Source organism: Elgaria multicarinata, chromosome 5 (genome assembly GCF_023053635.1).
Source record: "Elgaria multicarinata webbii isolate HBS135686 ecotype San Diego chromosome 5, rElgMul1.1.pri, whole genome shotgun sequence".
Lineage (NCBI taxonomy): Eukaryota > Metazoa > Chordata > Lepidosauria > Squamata > Anguidae > Elgaria > Elgaria multicarinata.
In genome coordinates this window covers 117,679,759-117,702,305 of record NC_086175.1, presented here as the reverse complement: position 1 = coordinate 117,702,305, position 22,547 = coordinate 117,679,759, and the positions used below count along the sequence as shown (strand labels likewise).

Below are 22,547 nucleotides of genomic sequence, written 5' to 3'. Positions count from 1 at the left end.
TTTGCACTATAGTTCGATGAGCTCAGTATGAAAAAAGTAACATGAAAATCTTGAAATACTTCAAAGAGATGGTATTGCAGTGTGACAGAAGGCAGTGTAAAAGAAAAGTGGAAACTGAGCTTTAAGTGATTTCATCTGCTTTTTTCAACTATGGTTTTTCAACTATGATTTCTTTCTTGCAGAAATGTATCTTAAAATATAATCCTAGTACCTTCATTTTTTTTAATGGTATACCAGGACTTTAAAAACCACTGACAAAAAAATAGGTTCTAAATCCCTGAAATATGGTTTTATTATAAGAATAGTGATAAAACCTCAGAGATACAAGTCATACACAGCAATTGGATACCTTCACATTAAGACGTTGGCATTGGTGGACACAACATTCCATTGATTACCATGTTAATATCAGCTCTTTTGGGCTAAAGTTGTTAAAAAAACAGAATTCAATTCATAATGAATTAAAAGATGGTTTAATTTACATTATAAACACACTAAGAATTTCCTGATTTGTAGCTTGAGACTTCAAAAGGCTGAGATGAAGGTTTTCTAAAGCACTGCAAATACAATGATTAACTGATAACTATTATGCCTGTTTACTTAGAGGTCAGTCACATTTTCTTCGGGGTTTATTCCCAAATGTTTGTGCATATCATTGCAATCTTAATTAGGAAAGGGACCTCACCTACGTTCCAAAACAAGATGCAATTTCATGCCATTTCCTCCCATTCATGACAGAGCTTCAGAATGTGGAAGAATTCAACTAGGAAACCTGCAATTCTAGAGGATAACCCAGTGCCTGCTCTGACAGCCACCCCCCCACACCCCCCACCCCCGGATACAGTGCTTTTAAAGGCAGCATTGTCTTATTCTGGGAAGAACGCCATCCTAATCATAGCCTATCCTGGGAAACTCCAACAAGGCTTCTACCAATTATTTGGGTTTGAACTTTACAGAATTCCATGCAACCAATATCTTCATGAAAACATGAAGCTACACTTCATCGTTTTTCATATCCAAAACACACATTTGGATATGGATTTTCTTCTGCCTTCTTGCGAAGTATGTATGCCTTGCAAACCAACTGCATTCTAGAGGTCACGAAATATTCATCTTGCATTGGTCAACTGTGCTCCTTTGATTAGCAAACTTACAGCCCAGAATTCTACACGTTACCACCAAGTTCAATGGGACATACTCCCAAATTAAATATGCTTAAGACTATGGTTTGGGGATGACTTCCAAGAGAGTGGTATAATAACAAAACGTTAGTGGTTTTCTGTTTGTACACAGACAAACTGGCAGACCAAATATGTTCTGATGAGGCCAAGGAAGAAGTCTCCTAAACTCTTTCTAAACTGCAATAGGACACACACATTAACACAAGCAATTAAGTAAGAGCAACAAGTTTGAAGTAATAAGGGATGCTCTCCCTCAACCCCCGAATTGTATTTTTCCTGTGCAGACTGCCACAGAAGAGCAAAGACGATGACTCGAAAGGAATTCAATGACCAACTTCGTCACACACATGACCAGCTGGTAGAGCTGAAAGAAAAATAGCCCTTTTCTATTGAATGCCAAAAACAGATACTTAAGAACCAAAACGAATCCCCCTCTCCCACAAAAATATCCAAACTATTTTGTCCAGACAAGAGGTTATCTTGTCTTACCTGAACCTGGGTACAGTGCGTACAATATTTTTCTCATTATCCTGAGGCAAATACTACCATGTCTCACCTAGCATGGTAAGCTATGGGGATAATATCACATCACAAAGTTGACCTAGATTAGCTAAAAGGATGACTGTGTAAAGCAGCCTTTCCCAACTTCTTGCCCTCCAGGTGAACTGGGCTTCAACTCACATCCATTCCAACCAGCATGGCTAATCGTCAGGAATGGTACAAGCTGCCACCCAAAACACCAGGAGAACACCAGGTTGAGGAAGGCTGTTGTAGACCCCCACCCCCACCCCAAAAAACACCTCACTACAGCATACTGAACAGGTGAGATGCTGTATTAGTTCCTGAACTTTTTTCTGTCCAGCCATCAACTCATTGCCATTTTCCCTGTACTAAATTCATGTACACATTACAAAGTAGGCCTTGAGAATTCCTATGTTTGGCTAAGAGTGTGTATACGATTTATGAAAGTAGGATTTGAATGTAGAGCATTTATTACTTAATTGTACAAAAATAGTAAACTAAGGAGATAATTAAGCACTTTAGATTTCCACACTGATTTTCACTGTAAGTCAGCACGCACAACTCCAGATCCTCATGTTCTCGCTAGATGGCAATGTACCACATTAAATTAGTGCAACTGTTAGCTCCAGGTTAACATGAAGAGACCTGGAAACAGGTCATAAAAAAACTCATAGCTCCCCACATTGGGAGATGAAGAAAAAGGATCACACTCAGTGTTCTCCATCCAGTGCACATTAAAAGATTTTCCTAGGCTTTCCTTTTTAATATTTAGGCCAGTTTATAATAAAACACAATTTAATGAGCGATTCGAGAGCCTACGGTTGCGTCATCATCATCTGTTTAGTACTTTTAAAAAAGTTCAAAAGCAGACAATTATGAATGTTTCATTAGAAGATGGCAAAACATTGAGTGGCATTTGTAGAAAAAGTAATTTTAAGGCCATGTTTCCATGTGAAGCTGTAAACTATGGCACAAATGATGATGGGTGTTAACAAACACCAGCCAAGGCTTAAAGTTAGTCATTCTTCCTAAAGACAATCATCCCATTATTACTACCATACCAGATTCATATACTACTACAACTTCAACACATTTGCAGGATTCAAACACTCATATAGGATACTTCTGATGCACTCTACAATATTTTGGTTTTGAATATAGAAACCACAGTCATATTCAAGGGATATCCTTCACTTTAAAGACTGTTACAATTCTGAATCTTTATTGTTCTGAAATGATAGAAACTTAAGACAAAACCCTCCAATTTTCAGTCTCAGAAGAGATGTGGTTCAATGCCCATTTCATGTGTAACAATGCTTCCTTTAAAAATAAAAGGAAAAAAATGGCTAAAGTTCATGTGAATGCAACCCTTGGTTTTGACTCAGTTTTCGTAGGAGAGGGCATCACGAGATCCAGCATTCTCTTCATAGCTGCTCTTGCTATGATGCTTGGCGAACCTTTTGCCATTCCACAAATTCATCAAGAAGAACAGGCCCTGGAAATGGAACAATGGCAGTTACAAATTGCAGGATTTTAGTTGAAATCAAGCTTCTCGGCAATAGCAAAAGACAAACAATGTTAATCTAAAATCATGTTAACATGTAGTAATACCAATGCATGTTTTACAAAAAGCCGTTTAAGCAGAGAACGACAGGCATATGGTTCTTAAAACAACAATTTACAACTGCTCCCACAACTTTTGAGACATGGGACAGGGACTCCCACTTTATGTGCTTCCACTTGCCAATATGCAAATACATTTGCCTGCAGGTTGCTGGCAAGTCCAGTTTTTATTCTAATGTTGGCAAGATGCCCCACTCTACTTCTAAGACAGGAAGAAGGCAGGGGGTTACAGTTACTTTGAAAATGGTCAGAGAACAGTAAGCCCTCTGCTTTCTGAGCACAAGGCTACAAGAACAAGCCCCTGCCCATACTAATACCCACCTCAGAACTGAGGCCTGTCCCTGCATACGCAGTGGGCTTCAGAGGCATATGAAGCATCTCTGAAGCTTAGTGTGACATCAGAGGCAAGAACCCAGCCTTCCCCCTTCGAAACAACTCAGGACTTGTGACAACCATACATTTTTACTGGCTCTGAAGGACAGCTAGGATGTATCGACCCCTGCCAGTATCATCATAGGAAATGCTTTCCCACCCCTTGCTCAAGGGACTTGCAGTTGAAAGCAGTACTAACATACAAGTCTCACTGCTTTAAAAACAAGTATTTCTTAAAGAGGAAACATTACTGATTTATTGCTTTGTCCTGAGGGCCTTTGAGCAGCCTAAAAAATAAACTATGCTGATGAGGATTCAACCGATTTAAATCATTGCTCCCACTTCATCCATCCTGGGATAGAAGAACAACATGGAGATATAGAGCAAGCCAGGCAGATACTATGCTTTGGCAGAGAAATGAAATGAAAGACTGGGGGAACAACACAGACACAGCTTATGGCTAAAATCTTATGCCCTCTTATTACATGGGTGGGTCTTACTTCCTAGTAAACATGCACAGGATCAGGATGCACATTTTTAAGGTTCATATACCTTGTAAGCCCCTGGCAGGATATTGTTGCTGTTTTATTTGTACACACTGTACAGCACCAAGTACACTGTTGGTGCTATATAAATAAAATTCATCATCATCATCATCATCATCATCGTCCTCATGTGCAAGAAGGCTGCAGTGGGAAGACTGCTCATTCCTACTATTGCACGAAGACCCCAAGTAAGAAAGGTGGTGGCAAGCATTTTGTCACTACAGCCTTCCAGTAGAGAAATATTTAAATTCTGTTTTTTTCAGATTACATTTGTGTAAAGTAATCTTTTTTTTTTTTTTTTAATCACAACCGGCACTGTTTGGTGAAATACTTACATTAGTGTATCTGTAATAACTCTTATAATTCTTGAGTTTTACAGCCTCCCAAAAACATTAATTTGGTTCAAGTACTTCAAAACTATTCGTTATTTTTTTTAAAAAAAAATATACCTCACCTTTTCTTATAGAAGTTCAAAATGGCTCATAAGAACCATAATATACAATAAAAAACAAAAACGACAAAGCCAAAGTTCCCACCACCCCCAATTCCAATAAAATCCCCTCTCCATGAGTGCGATATAGGAGGGCATGGTCAGGTCAAAGACCTTTCTAAACAGAAAGGGTTCATCACCAAGACGAAAGGTCAAATACGGACGCCAAAGTGAATGTTTTTGGGAGGTGGTTTCAGAGTCTGGGCACAACAGCAGAAAAACCACCCCTCTTTGCTTATTCTAGTAAATGCTGGAAATGCCATCCTCAGATCTAAGTCACATAGTTTTCGAAGAGATCATTGAGTCAGCGATTGTAAAGTGTGTGTATCCTGACAGAACTACACAAATTAGTAACACCAATAATGGGAATTTAAACATCCCCCAAATCAGATTAAACTGAGTTTAAAAGTTTTAAAGTAAAAGATGATACTGAAAAACAAGGGGGGGAAATCGGTATGCCTCCTATTGAAGACTGTATTTACAGATCTGGTCAGCCTATACAGAACTTTTTGTCCAAAAACATTGATGGACTCTATCTTTATGTATGAGCCCACTTGTGCATCCCTCTACTGCAGGGGTGGGCAATTTGTGTCCCTCTAGATGCTTTGGCTTACAACTCACATGATCTTTCACTATTGGCTATAACAGATAGGACTGCTGTAGTCCAAAACCTCTGGAGGGGCAAAAGTTGCCAACCCCTGCTCTACTAAATGTAAGATTATCTTCAACTGTAATTTTGTTGTTTTTCTTCTTCTTTACCAATAACCATCCCACCCAAGCCCCCTCCCCCACTCTTCTGTTTTTGTATGAATGTTAGTGGTGGTGCAGCCTTAGTACTGTCATGTTTTTAAGTGAAAATTAACAATAATTTAATAAGCAAACTTAGAAAATGGGAATACTCACATGCCCCATCTTCGTCATAGTTGCTAAGATCCGCATGAACAGTTCTGCTGAATTCTAACACATTGTACCACTGATCTTTGTTAATTACTCTGTATTTTGACTGCTACAGAAAAATAAGAGATGAACATGTTGGCCCCCACAAAAATGTGGTTATCTGGAAACAATCAGGTTTTTTTTTCTTCTTCAAAGGCAATAGAATACTACTACTGCTACTACTACTATGCTGCCTTTTCCCCAGTACTGGAACTCAAGATGGTTTACAAGATTAAAACATGTACAATTAAAACATATAAATATAAATGTATAGTGGTCCAGGAAATATTTGAGGAGGAAGCTGACGGACTATTAGAACAGAAGATTGTTTCTGCAAGATAACATTGAACTACATTGAAAGGTACCAAGGCAAGGATGTGAATATGGGAAAAGGCAGCTGGTAGAATAGAAAGTAAACAAGGGAGACACTTTTTTTTTTTGTAGCACAACACTATAGCACATATGTTTTTTTTTCCATCTTTCTTACATGCTCCTCTTTGCTATTCAATAGTTAATCAGAACAGGCACACAACAATCAGGCTTATAGGCAGCCAGGAACCGTAGGACTGATCACTAACACATTTTTTCTGGGTACATACCTCCAAGTACTGGTAAAATACTGAAAACAGTGGCCACGTTCTCCCAAGTAGAAGAGCTAACATAGATTTTGCAGTGTCAATATCAAGACTTCGCTGGTCTTTATCCTGAAGTGATTTTTTAAAAGGAAAAATATAATTCAGAATACAGATGACAGTTCCTTCAAGCCATGGTTTTTCTAAAGGGAAGATGCACTTACCCTTGCAAAATCAAATGCGTATCTGTAGATATTCTTAAATGTTGAAATGTCATTCAGTTGTGAGCGCAAAAAATCAAATTTACTTTGCAGCTTTTCCGTGCAGTCACACCTTAAATAAAAGATAAAAAGTTACATGCCAAACAAATTTGGAAGAGGACCTAGCAAAATTAGGTTTGTTTCTAGAGTGAACATTCTTGCATATAACAAATGAGCACTGTGAGAACTTGCATTCCCTCTCTTCCAGGATGTGTCATTTTTTTAGATTGTAAGCCTGTGGGCAGGGACTGTCAATAAATATTTGTATAAGCTGCTGTGAGAGCCTTTTTTGGCTGAATGGTGGGATAAAAATGCTTAAATAAATTAATAAATAAATTCAGCTTGGTCCTAGTCACCAGGCAGCTACAAGGAACTTGCTTCCTGACAACTTTCCAGGAAGATCTTTGCTCTAAATTCTACACTGCCCTGGGACTAGGGATGGGTGGATAGGTGTCATGATGTTCACACTCATTGAGGTTCTCCAAATCCCTCCTGGAAACTTTCCTTGCCTGTTGACAGGTGCAAATCTTTTTTCACAAAAAGGAAAAAAATGTGGATACTTAATATTGCATATCGAAAATGCGCATTTCCCACCCTTCATTAAAGTGTGAACACATGCACATTTGCATTTGGGGCTGCAAATGGGGCTTGCCTGAATCTTTTGTGAACACAAATGAAATTCTCATACATCCCTACCTTGGGCTTTAGTGGGGAGGAGAATGGTACTTTAGTCTCTGTCACCAGGTAGAGCAAGTGTGCAAGCAGTGCACCCCTCAACAAAACTCAGAAAAAAAACGAGAAACACTCTAAACAATGGGCTCTGTGGTTCCTGCCATAATAGCCCGATTGCTAAAACAGCTCTGGAAATAGCTCTTGGAACTTGTTGCCCACTTCCTATGATGCTCTAGGAACAGGGCTTCTATGGCAGGAACCATAGAGCCCGTTCCTAGAGCATTTCCTCCATTTGTTCTGAAAAAGTTCAAGGTAACAAGAGTGTGGGACATCAGGATCCTTCAGCAAGCGAGTGGATTACAGGGAGAAGGGCTAGGAGCCAGGATTCTTGCATGGCTGGGGTTTCTGGGCCGAATGTTGGTTTTATGTGATCAAAGCAGGTACCAGGCCTCTGAAACAGTCTTGGAGGTGGATTTGACTAAGTGGTGTGTGTGCGTGTGTCTGTGACACAGAGAGAGGGAAATATATGTTGTGAGTTGTAAATGAATGTGTGTGTATGCTCATGTGTGTACGCATGGTGATACTCCACCACCCCATATCTAGAGCCCCAGCAGACTCTCAATGGGGCTCTTGGGGCCTAAAAGGTTGCTTAGCCCTGAGATAGAGGAGCAAAAGCAATAGAGCAGTTGCTCTATTTCTGTGGAGTGCTACTGCCCTGCTTGAGGGCATCTGGTTGGCTACTGTGGGGACACTGGACTAGACAGGTCTTTGTTCTGGCCAAGACAGCTCTTCTGTTATGTCCAAGCAATAGCACCAACAAGGAATGAGCCCCAACTAGACAGAAACACTGCTTACAGCTTATTACATACTTCCAATGTTTTTAAACTGATCTCCTTCCTCTACCTCCCCCACCCTTTCCTCATATGTCTTCTATTTTAAGTTTCTAAGCCAGATGGCACAGGCTGTGTCTGGTTTTATGATGGATGTGTGCCACTTTGTGAAACCAGTATTTTTCTGGAAAGCAGGATTGGTCAAAGAGATCCATTTGAGGTCCCAATTTCCTAACAGTTTTGACATTTGTTCAAGTTCATATTCTTACACATAAAATCTAAAGTTGTACATGTGGATTTTTACATTTTTAGTGGGCTTCTCAATCTCACACCCTACAATACTTGATTTCTTAAAAATTAGTCATTATAGAGAAAGGTATTTTAACAGGACACCCAGGTAGTACTAAAAGCTCCCCAGAGACCCTCACCCTCCAAGGAGTGGAATATCTACAGTGCCTATCAAATGTCTTTATTTATTTATTACATTTATATACTGCCCCATAGCCGAAGCTCTCTGGGCAGTTTACAAAAGTTAAAAACAGTAAACAGTAAAAAAAAGTATACAAAATTTTAAACCATCAAAAGAATAAAAACAACAGTATAAAAACTACAGTATCCATTTAAAAACAAGAGTTCTGGGGTGCGTTAAAAAACAAACTTAGCGTCGTTAAATGCTGTTAAATGTCTGGGAGAAGAGAAAAGTCTTGACCTGGCACCTGAAAGATAACAGTGTTGGTGCCAGGCGAGCCTCATCAGGGAGATCATTCCACAGTCGGGGGGCCACCACTGAAAAGGCCCTCTCCCTTATTGACATCCTCCGAGCTTCCCTCGGAGTAGGCACTCAGAAGAGGAGCTTAGATGTTGAGTGCAGTGTATGGGTAGGTTCATGTTGGGAGAGGCGTTCCATCAGGTATTGCGGTCCCAAGCCATGTAGGGCTTTATAGGTTAAAACCAGCACCTTGAATTGGGCTCGGAAACGTATAGGCAGCCAATGCAAGTGGGCCAGAATCGGTGTTATATGTTCAAACCTCTTTGTTCCAGGTATCAATCTGGCCGCTGCATTTTGCACAAGCTGCAGCTTCCAAACCATCTTCAAAGGCTGCCCCAAGTATATTTTACAGGAAACATTTTATGAAGATGGGAACTATAGGATCAGGACTAAGTGTATAATTCTAAATGTCAATTAATAGGCGTGTATTTGCTTTTATGATTTTTGAAAAAAAGTTAATTCTCTGTCATGCTTCTAACATTCTGTTGCCCTTTGCTAATATTCTGTCACACTGTAGCAAATCTCAAGAAGAGGACTGAGAGCAAGACTATGCTAACCCTACGCAAACTCAGCAGCATCATATGAGTCCTGTGGGACAAAGTAAATGGGTTCAACTTACAACACAGTTAGGAGGCATGGGGAAATCTTGTTGGCTTGATGGAGGTTTAGGAGTCTGATGCCATAACTTTACCTTCTCCCATATAATTACCCTAATAGGAAACTCAGTTCCAACATGCATCCTGTTCATGGGTGAGAAATAGAGCCAGAGCAGGGCCAGAGAAAAACAAGGGGGTGGCATCAATATGACCAAGCTGCTGGACACAAGCCATTTTGGGCTTTAAAGGCAATGATCTACACTTTGTGTTGTGGCTGGAAACAGATGGCAGCCAGTGCAGCTTTTTTGCAATGATGAGATGTTTTCCTGAGTCAGTCCCAGTCAGTAAACCAGCAGCTCTATTTTATACTAACTGAACTTCTTGGGAAGTCTTCAAAAGCAGTGCCACATGGATAACAAATGAAAATCAATCCCCTTAATCTATGCACTTGATATCTATAGAATTATAGAGTTGGAAGGGGCCATTTAGACCAGGGAGTCCAACTCCCTGCTCAGTGGAGGAACCCAGTTTTGGGGGAGTTCTAGCTATCCAGAAGAAGAGGTTAGCCATCAAATCACCTACCAACAGAACTTCTGCTTTATCTGGATTCAATTTATTAGCCCTCATCCAACACATTGCTGCTTCTCATTCAGCATCTGCATTGCTATAGTGCTGCTCTTATAGACAACGTTGCACTGGGGTAAAACCTGCACATAACCTAAGCACTGGGTGGGCCAGACACCATCAGGGACAGAATGGGGACAAAGGAACAATGTCACTCCTATCTTGTCTGAAGGCAGAGTCAGAAATGCAAGGGGAGGGAAGGGCTGGGAGAAGCAGCATTAGGATCGCATTGCCTTCCCACACTAGCTCACCCTCCCCCCCCCGCCCCCAACGACAATTCCAAATCCCCTTCTAAATGCAGCATCTGGCTTGGGGAAATAATTGAATTCTGTTTTCCCCACACCCCAGGTAAACTGGGCAATCTTTTAGCAAATGACAAATATTAAAGGACACGGTGGTGCAGCCCACAGCAGAAGGTAAGAATACATTTGGATGCAATTGTATTAGTTCACTGAAGTTTGAATTTATGACAAGTGGGCTAAACCAGGCAATGAAAACTGTTCCCTTAATTTAGAAAACAACAACAGTATGGAAAAATATACAGGCTTCTGATTTCAAATGGAAATATAGGGGAAAGGGGAGGATTAAGCCTTGAACTTGCAGCTTGAGGCTGATTTTGGTACAGGAACACCTATGAGAGAAATTAATGCAACATCTACATTTGCTCCACTGGGAGACCTAGAGATGTGAAGGCCTGAAAAAAAGTGGATTTTCTTTTTTGGGGGGCGGGGGGGGAGAGAACGGTTTTTTTTCTGTTTATTTCCGAAGCCTTTTTTGTTCTGTTTTTCCAAAAAATTGGAAAAAATGAAAAAATGAAGAAAAAATGGATTATGGAATGTTTTATTTTAGCATGATGAATAAAACGTTTAAGGCAAAGTGTTCAGATATTTACTTCTCCAAATGATTTCTAAAAACCATGTACAGTATCAGATTATTACAATTTCTGTGCACCGAGGACAAGCAAGACCTAGGTTGCAAACTGAGACTACAACTCTCAAATGCACTGCCATTGAAACAGAGACTAAAAGTGATAGTTATAGCTCTGAAAATGTGTCTGATTAAATATTCATTGAATCTTGGTTCCCAACTTTTTCTCATTTCATTTTATGGGAATGAGTGCTTTATGTCTGCTTGACACTGTGGAGGACTAGTGGAGACATAAATAATTTTCTTAGTTACTAATGTTGATGGTTTCTTCTGGGTTTTAATTGTTTTTTGCCTGCTCCTCATAAACTGGCAAAACCAAAGAGGTTCCTTACAGTTCACATATTCCTTACAGATCAAGAGCTTGTAGCTCCATTTGTTACAAAAAAAAGTAAAAATGTAAAAAAGTAAATTCAATTTGTAATAATTGTTCCAATACACTGTATTTTTAATATACCAAATGTAATAATTTTATGCCAAATCAACTTGTACATAATTACATTTTATGTTCCTAACGCGACTTTCAATCTGTAAAATGTGCTAATATTGCATTTTTTTCAATTTTTCCAAAAAATTCCATTTTTTTCTGAAACCTCCCAGAAAAAAAAAAGTTTTTTCCCCATGGATTCAAAATTTCCGGAAATTTTACATCTCTACGGAGGCCACATGAATCATGACAAATATCCTCAAACCAGTTGGAAATTTGCAATCAATATACAAAAGATTTTGTATCTTATTTTCAGGAAGTGTACTAATGGAAAGAAAAAAAAATCTGCTATCTCAGACACATATGAAAGTTATTTCAAATATAAGAAGCTCTTACTGTAATGAGGTCATCCCCTTTAACCATTCTTCCTTTGTAAAAAATCCCATGCTTTCAGCCTCCAGTTTCCAGGCTAGCACAAGCATAATAATCTGGACAGAAATGGGTGAAGGGAGAAACAAAGATGCAAGAGAAAGAGTCATGTTGATAAGAAACAAAGTTATCTACTCAACACTTGGTCTATGTAATCCTTCTTTGAAAGGACAAAGTGCCAAAGATTGAGAATACAGGTGCAACATAAACATTCAGCTCAATTGTAGAAGCCTTTTCCCCAACACTATGAATTCAAGGTGAAGATCTACTTTGAAGATATTCAGACCACCTCCAAATCAGAAGTGAATCTGGTCTGAAGAGAAGTGGGCTGGTTCTAAGGTTTCTGAACCGCCTTGGAGGAAGGTTTTTTTGGGGGGTGGGTGGGTGGGGGAGTCCAATGCACATTTGAACAGCTCACAAGCTCTCAGAAAATGGAAAATACAAGGCCTGGGGAAGGGCAGGAGGAGGCAAATGTATGTGTGTATGTAGTTTTGTGACTGATACCACTAGTTTCCAATGAGGGAATGCCTTTAGCAGGACTCTCCAATCACAGAAGGGACACTGAAGGACACATCAAAAGTTGATTCACTGCATCCTCAGTTCTATGGAAGTTATGAATGACAATCATGACTGACTGGGAGATTATGCCTACTTCTGCATATTCAGTGGGTGGCTGACATGAAACTTCCAAGCCTGGCTACATTGTGAATGGCTGGGTTTTTTGGCCAGCCTCTTGAGCATCGGGATGGAGAGACTGTCTGAATCACGTTCTGCCCTCCACAGCTCCTCCAGCGCTTTCTCCATTGTTGCCTGGGACATGAGGGGGCATCTGAGTGCATATATTTCTCCTCTCTTCTCTCAAGTAGAGAGCCAGTGCTTTTGAAAGGAGAGCTCTGAGGGATACTGAACTCTTCTGGACTCAAGGGTTATAAGAGCGACGCTGCCCTTGGGCAGCAGGCTTACCACCTACGGTTTAGGAGCCCTAGGACATTGGTGTTTGTGCGTGTGTGGGTCTGTGGGGAGCTTTTAGAACTACCTGGGCCTCTTTGAACTTGTACTCTTAGGAGGTGGTTCTAAAGCTGCTCTAGTGGGCTTTATGAGATGAATCTTGAATAGGGAATTGTGAGTGACTATCCAAATGTTAACTGGCAGGGGGAGATACAGCAGGGAAAGTGGGGTGGGGTGCTGTTTAGCCTTCCCCCTTTTTTGAAGTTGCTATCTACCAAAAAAAGCCATGGTGGCAGCAAAGGTAGCCCTCACAGCTTGAAGATCGGGGAAAATGTGTCTCATCCAACTCGGCTTACCAGGTTATCTGTGGTATAGCAGGGTAGAAGGTAGCTGGAGAGGAAGCATTCTATAGGAATTGTATCTCGCTAATCAGATGCTCCATCCAACACTTCACTAACTTTGAGTGCATGCTGCTGCAGATGGGTGGATGTACGCCAACAGAATCCCTATACCGTCCCGAGCTCCCTTCCTGAGCTAGCTGGGATGATCTCAGATTAGTGTTGGATCACCCCAAGCTTCTTGTTCTGGGGCATTTCAAAATTCATGCTAGGGTTGCTCACCTGGGAGTAGCTAGCAATTTCATGTCTGCTATAGGCTGTGGATTATGTCGATAATTTAGAAATGAAAATGGACTGGGGATATATATTGAGGAGAATTGGTGGACATGGGAGGAATAGGCACCTCAACTCCCACCCAATTCTCCTCTGCAGCAGCCTCCCATCATAGAATCATAGAATAGCAGAGTTGGAAGGGGCCTACAAGCAGGAATCCACCCTAAAGCATCCCTGACATATGCCTGTCCAGCTGCCTCTTGAAGGCCTCTCGTGTGGGAAGATCAGTAGATCTTTAAAAAGGATACTGGAGATCACAGAATAAATTAATCCAATATAATGAATTGGGGTAGGGTGAGGGAAGAGGCATAATATAAGAGAAGAAATTTGGCAAGGCCAACTTGTATGTTTGATTTTAGCTATTTACAGAAAATGCCATATTAATCTACAGTAGCAAAACTTACATTTTCCGGTTCAACACCAATGTCCTCACAGAATTTCTCCATTCCTTCAGGCCCTACAATTTCATCATCACCTTTAAAACAAAGAAAGTAATCTAGGATATCATATATAAAAAGAATCCTTTCCTTACTCATGATCAAAAGAAATTTTTGCCAGCAAACCCAGGTCTGGACTTGCATGTGTGTGTGTTGGGTGGGGGGAACAGCAAGGCAAGGGAAGGGAAAAGTCACCTTTATGCTGCAAATTGCCACCTAATCATGTTGTTTGCAGATGTTCAGCAGACTGAGGTTCCTAGATCTGGGACTGTCATCAATTTCATAGTTTGAGCTTCATGGGATTAATTTACAGCATTACATGATAGATTAAGATGTATCAGATATACCTGCTTCACTATGTATCAGATATACCTGCTTCACGACTGCTATCCTGAGTCAAGAAACCTTGTTGGGCCAGCATAATCTTTAGATCATAAACGTAGCTTACTGTGTGTTTGGAGTGATATCGGAATTCTACCCATTCCACTTCTGAGGGAGTATCATGTCACTGTTTACATAATGACTGACAAACAGAGGCAATTATTCAGGGATTCTCTTCAATGCTTTTAGCTCAGCCTCAGATTAACTCCCTCTTCTGGGAAAGCAGAGAGTTTTAAACAAGCTAAGTGGTTAGGGCAGCATATCTGATTACACAAACAAGTCCTCATTCACATACAACAACACATTAAAACAGAATTCTGCAATTTTGAGTAAAATATAATCATTTTTAATACGTGTTCTTCTCAAAGAGCTTTAAGACTTCCAACATAAGCAGAATTCAAGTTAGGCCCTGTTTTCCTGCTCTGAAGCTGTTTTCCTGCCACCTCAAGTATTTTTAGAAGTTATTCTTGTTTTGTTGCTCTTTAGCGTATGATTTTAGATCTGAACAATTCTTTATTACCTCAAAATATCTTTTTAGGTGGAAAGGAGACTGATACATCTGATTACTAAAAAGTCAGTATTTCTCTTGCTTTTCCATCTGGTACCTCAAACTTATTGCTGTTTTAGAAGGGAAGCAAAATTGGACTGGCTGTTTTGGCACTTGGAATCTTAAAAGACAGAGAAGTAGAGGTGCTTGAACTTTTAAGAATCCCTCTCCAATAATTTGGTGCCAGCTATGGACTGCCACTTTTGTTCCAAACCCCCAACACGATTCATCCAGCTAGTAAAACAGAGACAGATAGTAACAAAAGAAATGGATTGTCATCAACCAGTTTAGACATGAAGCTATAAAGCATCCTTCCACAATCTGGTGACCTTCAGATGTTTTGGATTACAACTCCCAGGCCCATGACAGCTGGGGCTGATGGGAGTTGAAAACATCTGGAAGGCACCAGCCTGGGGAAGGCTGCTCTAAAGTGTTCAATTAACATAGAAAAGAAATGCACAGAAGAAACGAACTCATGGAGAAATTGTATTCAAGACACTCGTTTTTCTCATGTTTAATTGGAAAGGATACAATATGAGGCATGATATATGAGAAATGTATATCCATATTTTATGATGGAGCTTGCTTAAAAAAGGAACATTTGTACAATATGAGTTTATCCTAGGTACTTTTATCAGATGCATTTGTAGAAAATATAGTGTTAACTACCACATAAACATTCATCAAAGCATACAGGAAGAGAGAATATACGTAGAAGCCTCAACTACTAATAATGTAAACATATTTCATTGGGTGGATCTTCAACCCCCAAAAGAAAACAAAGTAAGTGCAAGGGCATGGCTGCAGTTCTCTCAGTAAAATGTAAAGGCATGTTAAAGTGTGAAAGTACAGGGATCAAGCTCATTTCCCCCCCCCCCCCCCCACCCAAGGCTTTTATGTCTAGGGCAAGCACAAGCACCCAAGTGGCAAATTTCACAGCACTCTCTCCCCACACTAGCCTTAAGGGCAACAAGGGGGGGGAGAAGCTAATTTTCATGTGTAGCCAACCAAGCACTGCCCTATGTTTAACATGGGTTAGCAATGAGTCATCTATTTATGCAGCTCAATAGAGACAACTACAGCTGGTTACTGTCGCATCCAGCTATATTCACAGCACTGTCTCTTTTCTGCCTTATAAGCCAATAGCTGCTTAAGGCAGAAAAAGGAGAGCCATGCTCCTGGCCTGACAAGATTTCAGCAGCATGGCCTGTTGCTGTTGTTTCATAAGTACAGGCACTAATCTCCATGAAGCACCTACCAAAGAAGTGCAGGTGGAAGGGACATGCAAATGAGCTGGACTTAAGTAATTGTCTGCCAGGCTTTCTAAGCCTAAAATTGGTTATAAAAACCTAGATGCTGCAGGCAGCTATCCCCACATTATACTTAACTACTTTTAAACAAACTAGATTAATTAGTCTGAGGAAGCTAGTGTGAGGAAAGACACAAAACAGTTACACATTATTGCTAAGTGAAACAAAAACCAGAAAGTAACCATGTATCAGTTTCATACCTGCATATTCATAAAACCAAGCCAGGCACTTCTTGCTTGAAAAAAGCTCCTCACCACTTATCACTTTACTAGAAGCTTGTGATCTGCAATAGCTTATAAAGATATAAAAGAAGCCTTTGGTCAAGTTGTTCTCAGTTTTGGGATATATTCCCGATAATGAGTTACTATAAGACGACACATTCTTCTAAAAAGCCAAAGCGTGCTTAAAATGAATGTGCACTGTTTGAGCTTGACTTACTATTTGTTACATATTTTACAGAAAGCTACATATCCACTATTTCAAAGTGCTAAAACAATGTCTCGCCTTTATTTATTTACTTACTAAGCTCACACTCAATGAACAGTTTAAAGAGCCAATCAGCAATTTTTATTCTGGTTATTACATTTATCAAGTCTGCAATGATGGGATGTAGGCCCCTAAACACAGCTTGGCATTACAATATACATTTGTTAATACAGAAATAAAAATTAAGGCCCCACAAACTAAACTTAATGGAACTTGAAATAATCAGGTACTTTTGAAAGGCCATCTTAGCAAGTCCAACTACATCTAGATAAACCTCATTGTGCAGGGATAATTTACATGCAGGATTAACCACAACTGGCACAGATGCTGTTATGTATCTAATCTATGTGAATCCCTGGATGTGTTTTTTGATGAATATGAGGATCTGCATCTCTGTTGCAGCCACCAGTTGCTATACACAACATTGGCTGCAACTATTGCTGTATCAAGAGACAATAATGCTACTTAATAGGGAAGAAGAAATTATACAAGCGGCGCATAGGCAGTTGAGGAAAAAGCTCAGTCTTTGAACGACTTTGCTTCTCATTACTTTCTGGAGTGGTTATAGAAGTATTTGTAGATGCAAACACTAATCTCTATGGAATACACAACGTATGTTCTGACTAATGGCTAAATTTAATATTTAGGACCTGCTTGAGGGAATTAAGCTAGGTTGCTGAGGCCCTCCTCTTTAGCCTCATATATGTGATGAAGTCTGTTAGGGCTTGAAGGATGGACATTTTGGTGGCAGCCCTACTTTTACAGCCCTATTAAAAAGACTTGCTATTCTGTATTCATCAGGAGAGCAACTAAGACCTACTTGCTTGGTTTGGTGGAAGTTCAGCTATTGAGTTTAGAGTTTATTTTATACTGCTGTGTTTTTAAAAATTTAACTGCATTTACGATGTCTTACTGTTGATCTTCCATAAAAGTTTCATATCCTTTTGTAGGAAGCTTGGAAGCCTGTCTGAAAGGCAGTTTATGGGGTAACAGGTAAGTAAAATAATACTTTGCAGTTATATCATCCTAAACATGTTAGCATAAAAGAAAATCCACCAAATGCAAGGGAACTTATTTTCTAATAACTAAATGTAGGATTTCAGCCTTATACACATGTCTTTTCAGCCACAGAGGTCAGTTAAGTCAATTATTGTTAGAGGCCACATAATAATGAAACCCATGTGCCTGCCAGTTTAGTCTGAAACCAAAGTTCCGGGTGTAACTGAAAGCCCGAATCCTGAGTGACGTTCAACATTCATACCCTAGTGAAACAGGCATTGTATTGCAAGTCAAGACAGTGTTGAACAGCACTTGTTGCTACTGAAAAGTCCCTAGCTATATGATGTTAAAGTGAAAGCAATTAGAATGATTTAATATATTTATTTTATCTTTGTCTGCCCTCAAATAAATCAGTAAACAATGCATCTAGTACAGAAGACCTTAGCGCAAGAATTACTATGGAGGACTTCGGTGATTTTGGAGAATATGTACATAGATGGGCATCTATGCACATCTATATGTGCATAGATGCCTTTAGAATCATGTTGACTGTATGACAGGTGGCAACCTGGACAACCATGCTACATAAAAAAACACCCTGCAGAAGTCTAAGCATGTGCAACTGGAACAACTTGTTTTCATTTCCTCTGTGTTGAAATTTAGATTGCAAGACCCTCATGGTAGGGTCCTAACTTCTTCTACCCTAAAACAATATGCATACTGACAGTGCTATAAAAATGACAATAAAAGTCTCACTCCTGCAGATATCAATTATAGTCCTATTGCATATTTCCCTTCACTCTTGTTGGAGAAGTTTGTCCATGGGAAATAGGAGAAAAGATGGAGAATGGAATCAGGGGAAGACCATTATTGCCTATGAGGGGCGGGGTAATAAGAGAGGGGGAGGGTACTCTGTTACAACCTAGCAATCCCAGTTGTATTTCATGTCATCCTCCTCCCTAGGATCCTGATCCTAAATATCTGTGCCACTGTTTCAAGCTACAATGACAGCATAGCTGTTATATTACACTGGTTCAATGGCTGTTATGCCTCACCAATAGCAAAAATAGGGTTTTTTTTCTCCTTCTTGCAGCAAGTTTCAACAGTTCTAAAACAATGGACTAAATTGCCATTTATCTGGCACCAAAGCAATGGATGTTGGTCTGTACAAGCATTTAGCCATTCCTGCAATAAGGGTTCTATTTTAATATCTTATGCTATCACCCTTCACATTTGTAGAGGAATCGAGTTCTTATTTCACCATGAAACAAAACATGTTTTTCAAAACTTGTTGGATGTGGCAATGAGAAGTTTTCATCCTGGCATTCAAGTCTGTGTAAGCAATACTGTCAAATGCATGTGCTTATGCTAAACTGTTGGCTGGGTTGAGTAGGGGTTGTCATTGAATTGTGACACTTGTTGAACTGGGTTGCTGTGTCGTGTGAATCCAACCGTACTACCAAACAATGGTTTGTTAACCATGAATAATCGATGGTTTGTTGTTGAGTTGTTAACCACAAACAATCAACAGTTCACAAGCTATGGTTTATTACTGCAACAAGGTTCACACAACACAACAACCCACAGTTCAACTTTGAGTGTGGGTTGAAGAGTTGTGTGATCCCATCCATTCTGTTTAGAGGTGGACAGGATAAAGAGCACTGTCGCCGTAATTAATGGAATGAATGGCTATTCTTTTGTCTAGCATAAAAAGCCATCAAATCAAGTTACCAAAAGCAGTACAAAATAAATGTAGTCTGCAAAAAAAGGTAGCTGGACAGGTTGTATAATCTCCTTTCTTGAAGGTTTTCAGAAGATTTGGCCAGCCTGCTAAATGCTGGCGCCAGGTAAAAACATGGCTTTTTAACAAAGCCTTTGTTAGTTAAATTCACTAAGATGGCACATTGTTTTAACTGCTTTTAAATTGTATATTGTTTTAACTTGGTTCATGGTTTAATTTGTTTTTAACTGTGCATATTTATTGTTTTATATTGTATGCCGCCCTGAGATCTTAATGATATAGGGCGGGATACAAATGTTTTAAATAAATAAAATGAATGCTGTCTTGCCTTAAAGCAGAGTTGAATGTATAGAATGGCACTCTTAAGATTGTAACAGCTGAGTTCTATTCATGTTTACTTAAAAGTAAGCCTGCTGGTGTTCAATGGTAGCTACTCCTAAGTGGGATGCGTTCACAGCATTAAAGAGCAGATGGAAAGAAAACTGCAGGTGCCTAGTCTTCCTGTACTATCAAAGGCAGGTTTGCAGAACAATGGATAGATTTTACTGGCCACTGTTTTTTGTTTTAAACAGGATCTTATTTTGAATTGTTCAAAAAGCAGAAGGTCCAGCAACATCTTTAAGTACTTTAAATATAATATGTTTTCTAAGAAGTTATTAATTTTGTATATTGTCAAATATTTATATACAATCTTCTGAGATATATGCAACAAATGTTATTATCTGGTATCATTTCAAATGGTAATCTTCTTTAAAGGTCCAGCAATATCAGCTCCTCCCACTGACCCAATCCCATACAAGCTGACACACAGCTAAAGGGCATTTCAACCTACTCCCCTCTAGTGTGAATAGCAACACTAGAATTTACACCTCAGCTGTCTTATTTGTGCTGACAAAAAAAAGCCAAGGTTTATAAGAGGAGAGCACTGTCAGAACCTCTGTAACTGTTCATGCTGGAGTGTAATCTGAAAAACTCCTTCCCTGCATCTTAGCTTGCATAGGAAAATGTGGTTGAGGGTGCATAATAAATGGGGCAGGTGGACTATGATGGAAACCAAATGGCAAGTCCTTGGAAGGCAGATCGCGTTCCTGGACTGGCAGTTGCTGATGCACTTCCTGTGTACACTTTTAATATAAGCAAAATGGGGGATCAAATTGTATCTGGATACAGCATACTTCCATTTCTATTGCAGGGAGATGATCTCAATGAGGACTGAATATATTGTCCTTGGGGCAGAGGCCTGTGTTATGTTACTCTGAAAAGCATCATGTACCAATACCATTGTTTATCAACAAATGATATTTAGCAATTTGCTTCTGTTACATCTTCCTTCCTTGGGCAAAAACATCACAGGGTAAAATTATACAACAGTTAGTGATGGTTTATTGTAGCATTATACACTCTTTCAATTGACAGGGTGGGAAACTTGTGACTCTCCAAACGTTTTGGCCTACGACTCCACAGTCAGTTCTAGCCAGCAAAGCCAATGGTGAGCGATGATGGGAGTTGTAGGCCAAGACATCTGGAGGGCCAACAAATTGCCTACCCTTGACATAGAACCATTCCTATACATTGCAGCACTTTACAGAGGAGCATAAGATTTGGAGGGGTGGGGGAAGTCCCTGACCCAAGAAACAATTTAAATGTTGCCCAGGGTGGGTCAGAAAGAAGAGACAAAAAATGGCTGAAAAACTAATATGCATAATCTGGAGTTATTATTTGAGGTTCAATTCAGTTGGGGCCAGGCCATGATGCCAACATGTGGCACCTTACCTGCTGGATGCGTTATTGTGAGGGGTGGGAGGAGAGGAGGGAAAGAAGGGGCCAGCCTCCCCCCCTTCCTCAAATTAGAGAATAGCTTTGCTATCAAAGAAGAGATGGGCGCCTTCCTGCTCCCCGCTTCGCAAGGACGTGTCATCGAGGTGACGATGAAGAGGTAAGGCGGGGGGCCTCGATCCCTCCCCCTCCTTCTCCCCGTCCCCCGCCCGGTCGAACACGTTAAGAGCTGGGCCTGGCCGGCGATCCGGTACCTGCTGATTTTACATTTCTTGAGGCCCGTGTCGTCCCCCGCCTGCCCCGAGGATTTGCGCTTCTTTTTCACGGGCATCTCCCTGGTTCACCGAAGACCAGGCCGAGGGAGCGGTGAGGGGAGCCGGGCCCTCCGCGGTGCCCCCCTCTCGCGGGGTCGGAGAGCGACCCCCGCCGCCTGCGGAGCCGCTTCCTCTTCCTGCCTCTGCGGCCGCCGGGAGGGACGAGGACAAGCTGCCACCGCGGCCGCCGCCGTGCTTGCTTCGCTCTCCCGCCGCCCCCGGCTCCTTCCTTCCCGCCTTCGCTCCCGCGGCGCTCCCTCTGCACCGGGCAGGGCGAGCGTGGAAGAGGGGTTCGTGAAGGGAGCTCCGTCGAGGCTGAGGTAGCAGCGGCGGAGGCGGCGACGCCGGCAAGGAACAGAGGAGGAGGAGACGCGAACGTGCGCGCCGCGCCGCGCCGCGCCGCCCTGACGCGGAGAGGCGGGAGCAGGAAGTGACAGCGGTGCGCCTCGGCTGCCACGGCGACTTGTCCCGCCTCCTCCCGGGCGGAGCTAATAGACGAGGGTGGGACCAACGCGCTAGCCACGCCCCCGCGGGAGTGGGTGCAGGTCGTGACGTAGGCTGAGGGAACGAGCGGGACAGCCGGGCCTTGTGAGCCTATAATGAAAGCCTGAAGTCAGCCCTGCTTAATCCAGCGGGGTTTACTCATGGCCCTCCAGATGTTATTGGCCTACAACTCCCATCAGCCCTACTCAGGAGAGCCAATGGGGAGGGATTATGGGAATTGTAGGCCAAAAGCCTGGCGTGCTACAAATTCAGCATTCTGCTCTAACTGTTTACACAGATGTAAACCAATTGAGTTCAATAAGGCTTACTTCCAATAGGTCGCTGTGGTATAGAATTGCCTGAGAATGGGTTCAACAGCCCAGTGCTTTCTGAAAATTTGTTTTTGGTTAATCATTTATTTTTATATTATTGTGTGGGTGTCTTAAGAGCCTCGTGTGGCGCAGAGCGGTAAAGCAGCAGTTTCTGCAGCTGAAACTCTCCCCACGGCCTAAGTGGGAAGGCAACGGCAAACCACCCCGCTATAAGGCCTGCCAAGAAAAGGTCAGTGAAAGCTGGCGTCCCTCCAAGAGTCAGTAATGACTCATTGCTTGCAGGAGAGGTTCCTTTCCTTTCCAGGGTGTCTTAAAGTGTTTTTTTTAATTAATTATAGAAAACATTAATC

At 41.1% G+C, this 22,547-nt stretch overlaps 1 protein-coding gene across 1 annotated transcript; it reads right to left on the bottom strand.

Annotated features, from left to right (window-relative positions):
- Positions 1–263: 263 nt before the first annotated feature.
- DCUN1D5 (defective in cullin neddylation 1 domain containing 5) lies at positions 264–21,715 on the bottom strand. Its single transcript, XM_063127109.1, has 8 exons — positions 21,323–21,715; positions 16,267–16,358; positions 13,796–13,866; positions 11,740–11,831; positions 6,466–6,574; positions 6,269–6,373; positions 5,637–5,739; positions 264–3,198 (listed from the first exon to the last, which is right to left on the bottom strand). The coding sequence occupies exons 1-8, from the start codon at positions 21,397–21,399 to the stop codon at positions 3,143–3,145; spliced, it is 705 nt and encodes a 234-aa protein (XP_062983179.1). The 5' UTR covers positions 21,400–21,715; the 3' UTR covers positions 264–3,142.
- Positions 21,716–22,547: the final 832 nt, after the last annotated feature.